Source organism: Prionailurus bengalensis, chromosome B3, assembly GCF_016509475.1.
Source record: "Prionailurus bengalensis isolate Pbe53 chromosome B3, Fcat_Pben_1.1_paternal_pri, whole genome shotgun sequence".
In the NCBI taxonomy this organism is placed as follows: Eukaryota; Metazoa; Chordata; class Mammalia; order Carnivora; family Felidae; genus Prionailurus; species Prionailurus bengalensis.
In genome coordinates, this window is record NC_057355.1 from 20,292,106 (window position 1) to 20,304,835 (window position 12,730).

General features: G+C 42.0%; 1 protein-coding gene across 10 annotated transcripts in view; it reads left to right on the top strand.

Moving 5' to 3' along the window:
* The first annotated feature begins 1,851 nt into the window (after positions 1 to 1,851).
* The window catches only part of TJP1 (tight junction protein 1), a 255,296-nt gene continuing 244,417 nt past the window's right edge, over positions 1,852 to 12,730 (top strand). For all 10 annotated transcript variants that reach the window (XM_043554817.1, XM_043554818.1, XM_043554819.1 and 7 more), the window contains exon 1: positions 1,852 to 2,039. In XM_043554817.1, coding sequence (XP_043410752.1) covers positions 1,867 to 2,039 — 173 coding nt within the window. In that variant the 5' untranslated portion in view covers positions 1,852 to 1,866. The remainder of the gene's footprint in view (positions 2,040 to 12,730) is intronic.

A 12,730-nucleotide genomic window follows, 5' to 3' on the forward strand; every position in this document is an offset into this window, starting at 1 on the left:
GCCTGTTACGCAGGTACTTGTTATCTGTACTCTTTATACATACATGTTATATACACACACACGTGCACACACACATACACACAGAGGCAGTCCTTGCTTTACAGGTTCAGATATGCTGGATGTTAGCTACTCTGGCTTAAATAACACCAGTTGTTCCACAATATGGTTCAAATTTCAGTTATCATAGCATATTAAGTGTGAGAAAATGCATAAACCTTGCATGGTAGCTCCTTAGTCCACAAGTCACTATGTAAATAACATGTGTATCATGATCAATGAGCAATCAGAGCAGTTCTTTCAAAGTTTGTCAGTTATTGGTTATTGCACACCTGTTATACAGTTTAGGTAATGACAGCAAAGTGTGCAGTTGTGTTGCCTCCTTTTTTCCCAGTGATAAACCCATGCAGCATTGTATAAAAATGGGTAACTGAGAGAATTGATCAACAAAAGTGATAGTGCAGCAAAGAAACAAAAAAATGATAAAGATGAAAGTGAAGTGAAATTTGAATGGAATATAAATGGTATTATAGAAAAAAATAGGCTACTGTCAAAATACTGACACGGTTGTCTTTCCAGAGACTAGATTTGCAGCCAGAAGAACTTACTGAATATGAACCAGGAGGAGGAAAGTGGTTGTGACAAAAAGAATAAGGATGTCCCAGAATGACACGTTAAAGGAACTCCTATATTTCACAACATTGAAAGCATAGAGGATGAAATGTTGAAAGTGATCCAAACATAATGCATTACCAAGGCTCAGACAAGATGCTTTCTGGGTATTTAACAATTCTATCAGGAGAAGACCGGCATTATTCAAATTACTCTTGATAAGTTTCCCTTACAAAGAAATAAGTTTAATTATCAACGTTTTTAATGTTTCAAACTACAGGGTATTAAATGATTAGTTTTTCTTCCCCCCCCCCTTTCATTTCTTTATACGTTTACAACCATCAGTGAAGGGAGTTTGGAACGTTTTGACAAAATTTTTAAAGATCACGAAACGATCTTAATTTTTCCCATTGATTATTAAGATAGTTTTGCATGGTTCACATTCTCACAGTTTCAAACAACCGTGCAAGCTAGGACTGCATATATATACTACGTACATCATGTATATAATAATATCATATTTATAGTATGTATATGTACTCACGTACATGCACGTATATATCACATTATAGTTCGTATATGTACACACGTGCATGCATGTATATAATATATCACATTATAGTATGTATATGTACACACATACATGCATTTTGTAGAGATGCATTTTATGTAAACAAAATCTTCAAACACTTAAAGCTAGAACCCGTAAATGATCTTGTCCCCGCTCCGTTACAACCATTAACTGGTAATTATAAATTTAAAATAATATTTTTTTTCTGTCCTGAAAGCTTGTCATGGGATTTTCTTAGACTCTACACGGTTGAAAACGAGTTCCCGTCGGCCGCTGGGGAAACTGAGGCACTCGCGGCGCAGGGCCAGGAGGCGCCAGTGGGCGGGGGCGACAACCAGGCCGCTCCTGAGCTCTGGGACAGGGAGTCCCACAAGGCCCGCCGCCCGCCCAGGACTCACGCGGGGACTGCGCTGGCCGGGCGGAGGGGCGGAGGGGGCGGAGGGGGCGGTGCGGGAGGCGGCGGGCCACGCACGGCGGCGGCGGCCGCGGCGGCGGGAGCGGCGGGCCACGCACGGCGACGGCGGCGGCGGGAGCGGGAGCCCCGGCCACGCGCGGCCGTAGCGGCAGAGGAGGCAGCGGCGGCGGCGGCGGGAGCGGCGGCAGCGGGAGCGGGAGCCGGGCGCGCACGGCCGCGGCGGCGGGAGCGGCGGGAGCTGTGGCGGCGGCGGATGGCCCAGAGCTGATCTATGCGGCGCTTGGAGGGGCTGTGTCTGCGGCGCCGGCGGCGGCGGCGGGGCCCTGCCCGCGAGCGGAGCGGGGACAAGATGAAGTACCAGAAATACCTGACGGTGCTGCAGATGGCCATCGGCGTCACCCCCTCCAACCGCGGCAGCCTCCTGCCGCTCAAGAGAAAGCTGTGGTGAGGGCGCGGCGGGCGCGGCGGACGCGGGTCGGGGCCGGGGCGGGCGGGCAGCGAGGCCGCCGGCGGCCGGGCCCGACGGGCGCCGAGAGCGGGGAGCGCAGCAGCCATTTCGGAGCCCGTGGGGCCCGAGCGCCGCCGCGTCCCAGGTCCACGCGAGCTCGTGCCGCCGCGACCCTCGGCTGTGCTCCGTGACACGTAGAGCGGCGCGCTGCGGGGAGGGAGGGGCGGGGACCCGGAGGCTCACGGGCACCGGGGCACTGGTCTCCCGCCCAGGACTGTCCTTTCAGCCCCATCCCCGCCACTTCTGGCTCAGAATTTCCAGCCACGCTCCCTTGGAGGTAGCCGGCAATGTATTAGCTCTGTTTGTGTTTTCTGTTATTTCTCAAAATCCATCTGCTGTGGGTACAGAGTGAAGGGCGAGCCGCTCCCACCGTAAGGGGAGTAAGTTGCGAGATTATAATTGCATTATCGGGGACTACGTTTTATCTGCACGCGTTCCAGTTCCTCTGACCTGGAAACTGTTATTGGGGTAACGGGAAAAGATCGCCCTTAAAAGAAAAATGTTTGGAGGTTTTCCAGATCTGGTTTACACAGTTGATTATCTATCGGATGGTATTGCATTCTATTAGCGTTAAAATGTGGTATATGGAATCCCCGTGTGCTGCCCTGGCATTCCATTGCCTAGAGACTGAAGTGTAAGGTTCTGTCACGAAAGAAATAGTCCAGAAAAGGGATGGGGGACTATAGAAAAATTATGCCAGAAATTTTGGTGTTCAAGTGGCTATTTTAATTTTAAAATTTGTGGTCCATAGAGATTTACTCACTTCAATTTGAATTTAATTTCAAGGTTATAGAGAAAAGGAAGTGAGGCTACTTTTAGGCATTTGAGAAAAGTAGTTTCCGCTATCTAAGACGAAATGAAAGAGTGATCCAAGGAATAGAAAGATTGAGCAACCAAGAAAAAGTTAAAAAAAAAAAAAAAAAAGAATCCCAGTAACGGAGAATTTTGGAGGTAAGACAAAAATGCATGGGCAGCGAAGTTCAAATTTCAGCTGCGCCACTTATTGTGTGACCTTAAACAAGTCACTGGAGTATCTGTTTCTTGGTGTGTACCGTGTGAATGATACTATCTACCTCATGGGGTCATACGGGGATCAACTGAGATACTGAATACAGAGTGTCTGCCACTGCCACTATGCCTGGATGAATAATGTGTGCTTACTGAATACTAGTGTCTTCCTCACTGCCCCACTCCCATGTGTTTAAAAAAAAAAGAGAGATTTATTCTGCAAAAGGTATTTTAATTTGATGCACAGCAAGTGACAGCACATCGAAGACTAGGCTGGCTGGTAAAAGTTAGCAGTGATTAAGAAATGTCCATGGAAAGGCTGGCTTAGTCGGTAGAGTATGTGACTCTTGATCTCACGGTCTTGAGTTCAAGCCCCGTGTTGGGGTTCAGTGGAGCCACTGAAAAGGAAAGGAAAGGAAAAGGAAAACAAAAAAAGGAAAAGTCCGTGGAAGTATGGAAAAATGTTTTAGCAAATATATGAAGACTGTGTCTCTATTGAAGCAAGAAGCGGTAACATTTGAAGATGGCTTTTCAGATTGATGGTATACAGGAAGAAAAAAGAAGTCAGCACTAATGGTCTTACCCTCCCACTCTGCTTTTCTCCTGAGCACTTACCAATATCTAATCCACTTCAAATTTTACTTAATTTTCATACCTCTTACCTCTCCCACCCCTCACTGGAATTTAAGTTGCATGCGGGCAGGGCTTTTTGTCTGTTCAGTTCATTACTAAATTCCCTTTAACTAGTTTCTGGTACAAAATAGGTCCTCAAAAGATACATATTGAATAAATGAATTCCTTTAAAAATTTTTTTAAAATATGAAATTTATTGTCAAATTGGTTTCCATACAACATCCAGTGCTCATCCCAACAGGTGCCCTCCTCAGTGCCCATCATCCACTTTCCCCTTCCTCCCACCCCCCATCAACCCTCAGTTTATTCTCAGTTTTTAAGAGTCTCTTACGGTTTGGCTCCCTCCCTCTCTAACTTTTTTTTCTCCCTTCCCCTCCCCCATGGTCTTCTGTTAAGTTTCTTAGGATCCACATAAGAGTGAAAACATATGGTATTTGTCTTTCTCTATATGACTTATTTCACTTAGCATAACACTCTCCGGTTCCATCCACGTTGCTACAAAAGGCCATGTTTCATTTTTTCTCATTGCCAAGTATTATTCCATTGTATATATAAACCACAATTTCTTTATCCATTCATCAGTTGATGGACATTTAGGCTCTTTCCATAATTTGGCTATTATTGAAAGTGCTGCTATAATAAACATTGGGGTACAAGTGCCCCTATGAATCAGCACTCCTATATCCCTTGGGTAAATTCCTAGCAGTGCTATTGCTGGGTCATAGGGCAGATCTATTTTTAATTTTTTGAGGAACCTCCACACTGTTTTCCAGAGTGGCTGCACCAGTTTGCATTCCCACCAACAGTGCAAGAGGGTTCCCATTTCTCCACATCCTCGCCAGCATCTATATTTACCTGATTTCATTTTAGCCATTCTGACTGGCATGAGGTGATATCTCAGTGTGGTTTGGATTTGTATTTCCCTGATGAGGTGTGATGTTGAGCATCTTTTCATGTGCCTGTTGGCCATCTGGATGTCTTCTTTAGAGAAGTGTCTATTCATGTCTTCTGCCCATTTCTTCATTGGATTATTTGTTTGTCGGGTGTGGAGTTTGGTGAGTTCTTTATAGATTTTGGATACTAGCCCTTTGCCCAATATGTCATTTGCAAATATCTTTTCCCATTCCGTTGGTTACCTTTTAGTTTTGTTGATTGTTTCCTTTGCAGTGCATAAGCTTTTTTTCTTCATGAGGTCCCAATTGTTCATTTCTGCTCTTAATTCCCTTGCCTTTGGAGATGTTTCAAGTAAGAAATTGCTGCGGCTGAGGTCAGAGAGGTTTTTTTCCTGCTTTTTCCTCTAGGGTTTTGATGGTTTCCTGTCTCACATGCAGGTCCTTTATCCATTTTGAGTTTATTTTTGTGAATGGTATGAGAAAGTTGTCTAGTTTCATTCTTCTGCATATTGCTGTCCAGTTCTCCCAGCACCATTTGTTAAAGAGACTGTCTTTTTTCCGTTGCATATTCTTTTCTGCTTTGTCAAAGATTAGTTGGCCATACTTTTGTGGGTCCACTTCTGGAGTCTCTATTCTATTCCATTGGTCTATGTGTCTGTTTTTGTGCCAATACCATGCTGTCTTGATGATTACAGCTTTGTAGTAGAGGCTGAAGTATGGGATTGTGATGCCTCCCGCTTTGGTCTTCTTCTTCAAAATTACTTTGGCTATTCAGGGTCTTTTGTGGTTCCATACAAATTTTAGGATTGCTTGTTCTAATAGCTTCAAGAAGAATGCTGGTGCAATTTTGATTGGGATTGCATTGAATGTGTAGATTGCTTTGGATAGTATTGACATTTTAACAATATTTATTCTTCCAATCCATGAGCACAAATGTTTTTCCATTTCTTTGTATCTTCTTCAATTTCTTTCGTAAGCGTTCTATAGTTTTCAGCATACAGATCTTTTACATCTTTGGTTAGGTTTATTCCTAGGTATTTTATGATTCTTGGTGCAATTGTGAATGGGATCAATTTCTTTATTTGTCTTTCTATTGCTTCATTATTAGTGTATAAGAATGCAACTGATTTCTGTACATTAAATTTTTATCCTCTGACTTTGCTGATGAATTCCTTTTTTTAATGTTTATTTATTTTTGAGAGAGACAGAGCATGAGTGGGGAAAGGGCAGAGAGAGGGGGAGACACAGAATCTGAAGCAGGCTCCAGGCTCCAAGCTGTCAGCACAGAGCCCGGTGTGGGACTCGAGCCCATGAACCATGAAATCATTACCCGAGCCGAAGTCGGACACTTAACTGACTGAGCCACCCAGGAGCTCCTGAATGAATGAATTCTTAATAATGCATAACTGGGAAGGAAATTTTTCTGATATTAAATGTAAAAATTAAGATGTGGGAATAATATTGGAGGAGCTATTAGACATGAATATTAGCATCATTTGGCCACCAAATCTGGAAACTTAGGTTTATTCTTTTTCATCACTGGAATGCCTCTTCTGAACATATATTCCCCAATACATTTTGTGAGGAGAGGACATGAGAAAATAAAATTCAGATAGTTTTAGTACTCTGGAGATTCATATTTCAGGCTGGCAGTGAACTGGGGCCAGCATTAAAAACCATCTTACTAAGAGATGGCCTGGAAGAGGCAGGGGGATTTTGTTTAACTTTTCCACAATCTTAAATGAGCATGTCAGAATTTCTGCTCAATGTTATGTGAGTTTGCAAATACTAATGTAGTTTCTGCAGTGGCAAAGTGAAGAGCATATGCTACAGAAACTCTAGAGTGGATGGTACTTTTTAATGTTTACTTTGAGAGAGAGAGAGAGAGGGAGAGCGAGTGCACATGCACACATGGGGGAGGAGCAGAGAGACGGAGAGAGAGAATCCCAAGCAGGCTCTGTGCTGTCAGCATAGAGCCCAATGCGGGGCTTGATCTCACAAACCGTGAAATCATGACCTGAGTGGAAATCAAGAGTCAGACAGTCAACTGACTGAGCCACCCAAGTGCCCCAAGTGGATGGTATTGTTAAATATAACATACATATATAGTTTTGTGGGTTTTTTTAAGTTGAAGAATATTGTGCTGCCTGATCCATCTATCTTATATCTTCTGGAATTTATTTTCTAGATTAACATTTCATTTTGTTAGTATCAGAGCAACTGCACATGGATAATTGAGACAGAACGCACCTTTACGTAGCAAGAAGATATGTAGATATGGGTTATGACTCCTGAGTGGTGGGCGGGAACCAATAGCAGACATCAGAATGGTTGTCAGACCTTGGGATGCAATAGCTTATAGCTGTTTACAAGATGTGAGGGCATACTATGATCATTGGGTGTGCTATGTATAAGAATTTATATGAAGGTGCTTCTGAAAGCTTATATGCTATCTGTGTTCTGTTTAAATTTTTGCAGTCTCTGTGGAAAAACTGCATGCCTGCAAAGCCTATGCTAGTGTAAGTAAAGGGTAGGGCTGAATGTTTCAGTGTTTTGGCCCCACACTTCTATCGAGTTTGACCTTTTGTGCTCATCAGCTTCCTTTTGTGCAATATCTTTCTTTCTCATTGACTCTGCAAATCCATTAAGGAATATTATATTTACACACAATTTAAATGGACACTAAAGCAGAAAAACAGCCAGACCTGCATTAGTGGCATCTACAAAAACCCTCTTCTCCAAGAAATTAAGGAAGTAGGACTGTTGGCAGTGTTTGGTTCTGAATCACTACTGTTTAGGAGCCCGGAACTAAGGCCTGTTAGCTCTGCCTGAGGTGGGTGTGAGTTTGCTCAGCTTGCTTCCTTTGGGGGGTTTCTTCTTATAACTGCTGGTGATGAAAGCACTAAGGCGCTGTATTTCCTAGAGCTGCTACAACATTACCACTAAATCACTAGCTTAAAACCGCAGAAATGTATTCTCCCTCCGTTCTGGAGGCCAGAAGTCTGAAATCAAGGTGTCTTCAGAGCCATGCTCCCTTGAAGGCTCTTGGCAAGAGTCCTTGCCTCTTCCAGCTCCTGGGGGCTCCAGGCATTGCTTGTGGCCAGATCACTCCCATCTCTACATCTTCACATAGTCTTCTTGGTGTGTCTGTGTCTCCTCCTCTTCTGCCTCTTCTAAGGGCATTTGTCATTGGATTTAGGGTCCACCTGGATAATCCAGGATGATCTGATCCTGAGACCCTTGACTTAATTACATCTGCAAGGACCCTTTTTCTAAATGGGGTCACATTCACAGGTTCCTGGCTTTAGGAAGAGTGGAGAGAAAGGGCACCATTCAATCCAGTACAGGTACCAAGGCCAGCTCCTTGCTCTCCAGTGGGTGTGAAGCCAAAAAATTGTTAACTCCTGTCTATTTTATGTGACATGTGAAAAATATTTTCACAATAATTATATTGTTGTCAGTCTTGATTTTTGCATCGAGTGCTCTTAGGAATATTTATATGGATCTTAGCGGGGGAGAAAGAGTATCATTTCATTTTCTTCAGGCTTCTAAATATATTTCTCTTAGTTATTTGATTCAGTAATTATTGAAGGCCATGTGACATCAATTCACTCACTCATCAAAAATTTTTTAATGTTTATTTAATTTTGTGAGAAAGAGACAGAGTGTGAGTGGGGGAGGGGCAGAGAGAGAAGGAGACACAGAATCTGAAGCAGACTCCGGGTTCTGAACTGTCAGCACAGAGCTCGACACGGGGTTCAAACTTACAAACCTTGAGATCATGACCTGAGCCGAATTCAGACACTTAACAGACTGAGCCACCCAGGCAGCCCTCAATTCACTCATTCAAATAGTTGTCCAGTAATCAGATTGTACAAATAAGAAGAACTGCCATTCATTGAGCTTAGTGCCTGCTGGGCCCAGCATAAGTGATTTCCAAGCATCCTCTCATTAACCTGTAGCACCCCTGTGAGGTAGGTGCTATATTTTCCCAGTTTTACAGATGAGGTCATTGACCTGCCCAGAGTCACAAATCAGGTCTTACTTACACCAGTGGTTAGGGTTAAAAACACATTTGAGCAGGGACATGACAGTCTAGAAATGAAGAATGATTGAAAACAGGTACAACATGACTGAAAAGTGCCCTATAGGATGTTGTTTCTCCCAGGGTGGCACATAGCCCCCTCATGAGTCATAGACGGTCCCCTGATGAGGCGGGAATGTCTCTAATATCCAAGTCCTTTCTCACTGTGTTTTGTTTTTTTTTACTTTTTAAAAATTTATTGAGGTATAATTGACATACGATGTATTACTTTCAGGAGTACAGCATAATAATTCAGTATTTATATATATAGCCAAGTGATCAGTACAGTAAGTCTAGTTAACATCCATCCCTTTCTTCATTTCTTTAGTGAGCAAATTGTAGCCAATTATGCACATTATTATTTACAAGTACAGGTAAGGGCCATTTAGATAAACCTTTTAAGTGAACTCTTCAGGTTTTTGAAGTCTGATACTTACAGACAAAAAATTAGGATTTTACTAGCTTTTACTTAAGTGTCCTTCACAAAGATTCAGTATCCTAAAGTCAACTTCCCTGCTGTACTTAGGCACCTGTTCTTATACCCTTGTTTGGGGGGAAGATACTTTGCTATCACCAATTAGTGTTAATCTTGAAATGGTTTGTGGTGTCAATTGGTGATATATTAAAATTAATACCTTGTAGAAGAATTGTTAGATGTTACCTTTGTTGGTAGTTTCTTCTTGCATAACTACCTTGTTTTTACCATCTTGATGGTTTTTGCTCAATATTTTGTTATTATTGAGATCTTTTCCACTAGAAATTAGAGATGGGTGAGGTAGATAAGCTTGGGAGTTGTTTGTTCCAAGTGAACCATGGTCAAAAATGATTGTGAGCCAAAGCTCCCGAGTTATAAACAAAGTGAGAGGGTGGACCCTGGGTTTCTGCCTTTCAAGCATGCCAGCCATGCCCACAAAAATATGGTGCGAAAATATGAAGGGATTGGAGAGGCAGAAATTTTTTTCCCAGTAATCCCCTAGGGATGATTAAATGGAATTCGGAATTAGGAAAAGAAAAAACTTCATTGGAAGCTAAATACTGATTTCCCCAGAGTTCAAGGGAAAATATCTAAGATGCCTGTATCTCAGTTACTAACTTTATTTTCCCTACCATCAAGGGCCGTTCTCCTAAATATTTAGGAAATGAACTCCAAAGTCTGATTTATTCAGTTCAGACCACACCATCAGGTTGAAGGAGAGTGGGGCCCTGGGACTAAAAAATACTCCTTATACTCCAGATCAGGAAGAACTGTCCTTGGTGGGCGTTTTGTATCCAAGTACAGCCCTTCTTACCTGAGTTGTAATATACCTCTGTATTATTATTTTTTTTTTAATTTTTTTTTCAACGTTTATTTATTTTTGGGACAGAGAGAGACAGAGCATGAACGGGGGAGGGGCAGAGAGAGAGGGAGACACAGAATCGGAAACAGGCTCCAGGCTCTGAGCCATCAGCCCAGAGCCCGACGCGGGGCTCGAACTCTCGGACCGCGAGATCGTGACCTGGCTGAAGTCGGACGCTTAACCGACTGCGCCACCCAGGCGCCCCATGTATTATTATTATTATTTTTAAGTAGGCTCCACACCCAGTGAGGAGCCCAACATGCGGCTTGAACTCACGAGCCTGAGATCAAGACCTGAGCAGAGATCAAGAGTCAGATGCTTAACCGACTGAGCCACCCAGGTGCCCCTATACCTCTATATTCTTATGAATGTCCAGCAGAAAACGATTTGAACGCACATATCCCTGCCCCAGGACAAATATTAATTCTCAAAAACTGTAGTAAAACAAAGGAGTAGTGACATCTTAAAATCCCTAAACCTCAAGACCCCTTCTGCTTATCTATGATTTGTTATTTACCCTCCCAAACAAATGCTGTCATCTTCATTAATGTTAACAAATAAGTCCTCTTGTTAACATCCTTCTTCAGGCGATGTCAAACTGTATATCACATATGGACTAGATAACAACTGTTGCTGCATAGAAGTAGAGAAACTATAAAACTAAATTGCGCTGTATCACTCAGATTAAATAAGTATTTCCACATGAGTTACTACTGAAATATTTGCTATCTCTATGATTAAGTCTGTATTGTTTTTTCTTTTTTTTTAATGTTTGTTTATTTTGGGGGTGGGGAAGAGCATGAGCAGGAGAGGGGTAGAGAGAGAGAGGGAGAGACAGAATCCAAAGCAGGCTCCAGGCTCTGCACCATTCAGTGCAGAGCTTGATGCAAGGCTCAAACCCATGAACTGTGAGATCATGACTTAGGACGAAGTCAGATGCTTAACCGACAGTCTTCCAGGTACCCCACCATTCTATTTATTACCTGGAACTGTGTTTATTCCTTTTCTCTTTTTCCCACCAAAGAAAAGGGGGTCATTACCGAATCATATGCTTTTTAACAATTGACCACCTAGCTTCACAAAGACCTGGTCAAAACTTTACAGTTACTGAAATTACTGGGTAGGAGCCTGGTTCTATGTGTAGACAAGGCACCTTCCTTCTGCCAAGTCTGTGGGTGGGGTGGGTACAGACCTGATGTTCCCCTGCTATGCCCAATTCAGCTTTACTCCTTAATAAATGTTTTTATTATGATCCTGGTAGGGAAGGGAAAAAGCCATCCTTCTAGTTATATTTAGGATTTTTTTTTTTTTCTGTTTTACATTGTCACTGGCCTCAGTATTACATTGAGGTAAGTCTGATGAATTTCTTGGCTGTCATTTATAAATTTGGTATATGTAAATTCTTCTCATAGGTTTTAGATTTGGACAAAAGGTAAATGGTGATGTCTTTCTAAGTCAAATGAGAGGAAAATTTGTGACAGATGTCTTTTGTCAGAAAAGCTTATATTAATATCTTGTAATATGATTATGCCACATAATCAGTGCTATCAAAGTTAAGTGGGAGAAAGGAGACAAAGAAAATTTATGACTTATATAATGTTTTACAACTATTTTTTTTTCCTATATGCTCTCTTTTCTTAAGTGAAATTCTTTGTTTTCATGGAAGCTTTTACTCTGCAGAGAAGAGAACACAACTGTACAGCATACCACTTTTTTTTTGTATTGAAAATAATGAAAGAGACATCATCAGAATTTTATTCTGGGAGGTGACTTAAAAGGTGTTCTCATTGGCAATTCAGTGAAATAACAAATATATGAATTTAAAAAGCCACAAGAAAAATAATAACAATCTGAGCAAACAACAACGAATACCATCAGTGGACCAGCATTTTTGAGGAATCTCTGAAATGTACTTAGTAGATCGGATGAATCTACTAAGAGAAAAGCCTTGCAGGAACCACTGCCTATAGGACTTTTGCACAAAGAGAGGTTGATAGCTTGAAGCAGCATTCAAGGATGGAGGAAGCAGAGGACATTTGGGGAATTAATCAGATTCAATGCACTAGGTTGGTTGACCCCTTTGCCTCACTAATTTGTGATAAGTTGTGGGCAGCAGTGTGGCTTCTTGCTTACTAAAGCAGTGAATGTGGGCTCTTGGTCCAGGGAGACTGTACCTAAGATGGCTACTGAATCCTTTGACCCAGAAGAGAAGTTGCATGTCCCAGCAGCATGTCCCATCTCCCTGCCAGAGTTTCCAAAGGTAGGCCACGGTAAATGCTGCAGTATGGAAACAGATGTTCTAGAATAGAAATATAAGTGGGCAGTAAAAATCACCAAACAGTTGGAGGAAGCCAGTATTAACAGAATTACCATACTCAACAAACAAAAGAACTAATCCCTGAGAAAATAGAAAAACCTTGGATTAACATGGTTATTTTCAGAAAGATGCAAGAGAGTACTGTATTAATAAAAAAAAAAGCATACTAGACACTTTAGAAATTTAAACTTGACTCACTGAAGTGAAAGAAAATGGCTGAATTGACAAAATTGAAAAGCAAGTTAGCAATCTGGAGGAGTAAGCTAAATAATCCCAAAAGAACAAAGGGATCAAAAGTGTGAAAGAGAAGTTAGGAGACCTTGAAACTATTTCCAAGAAAAGGTAGGGCTTTTGG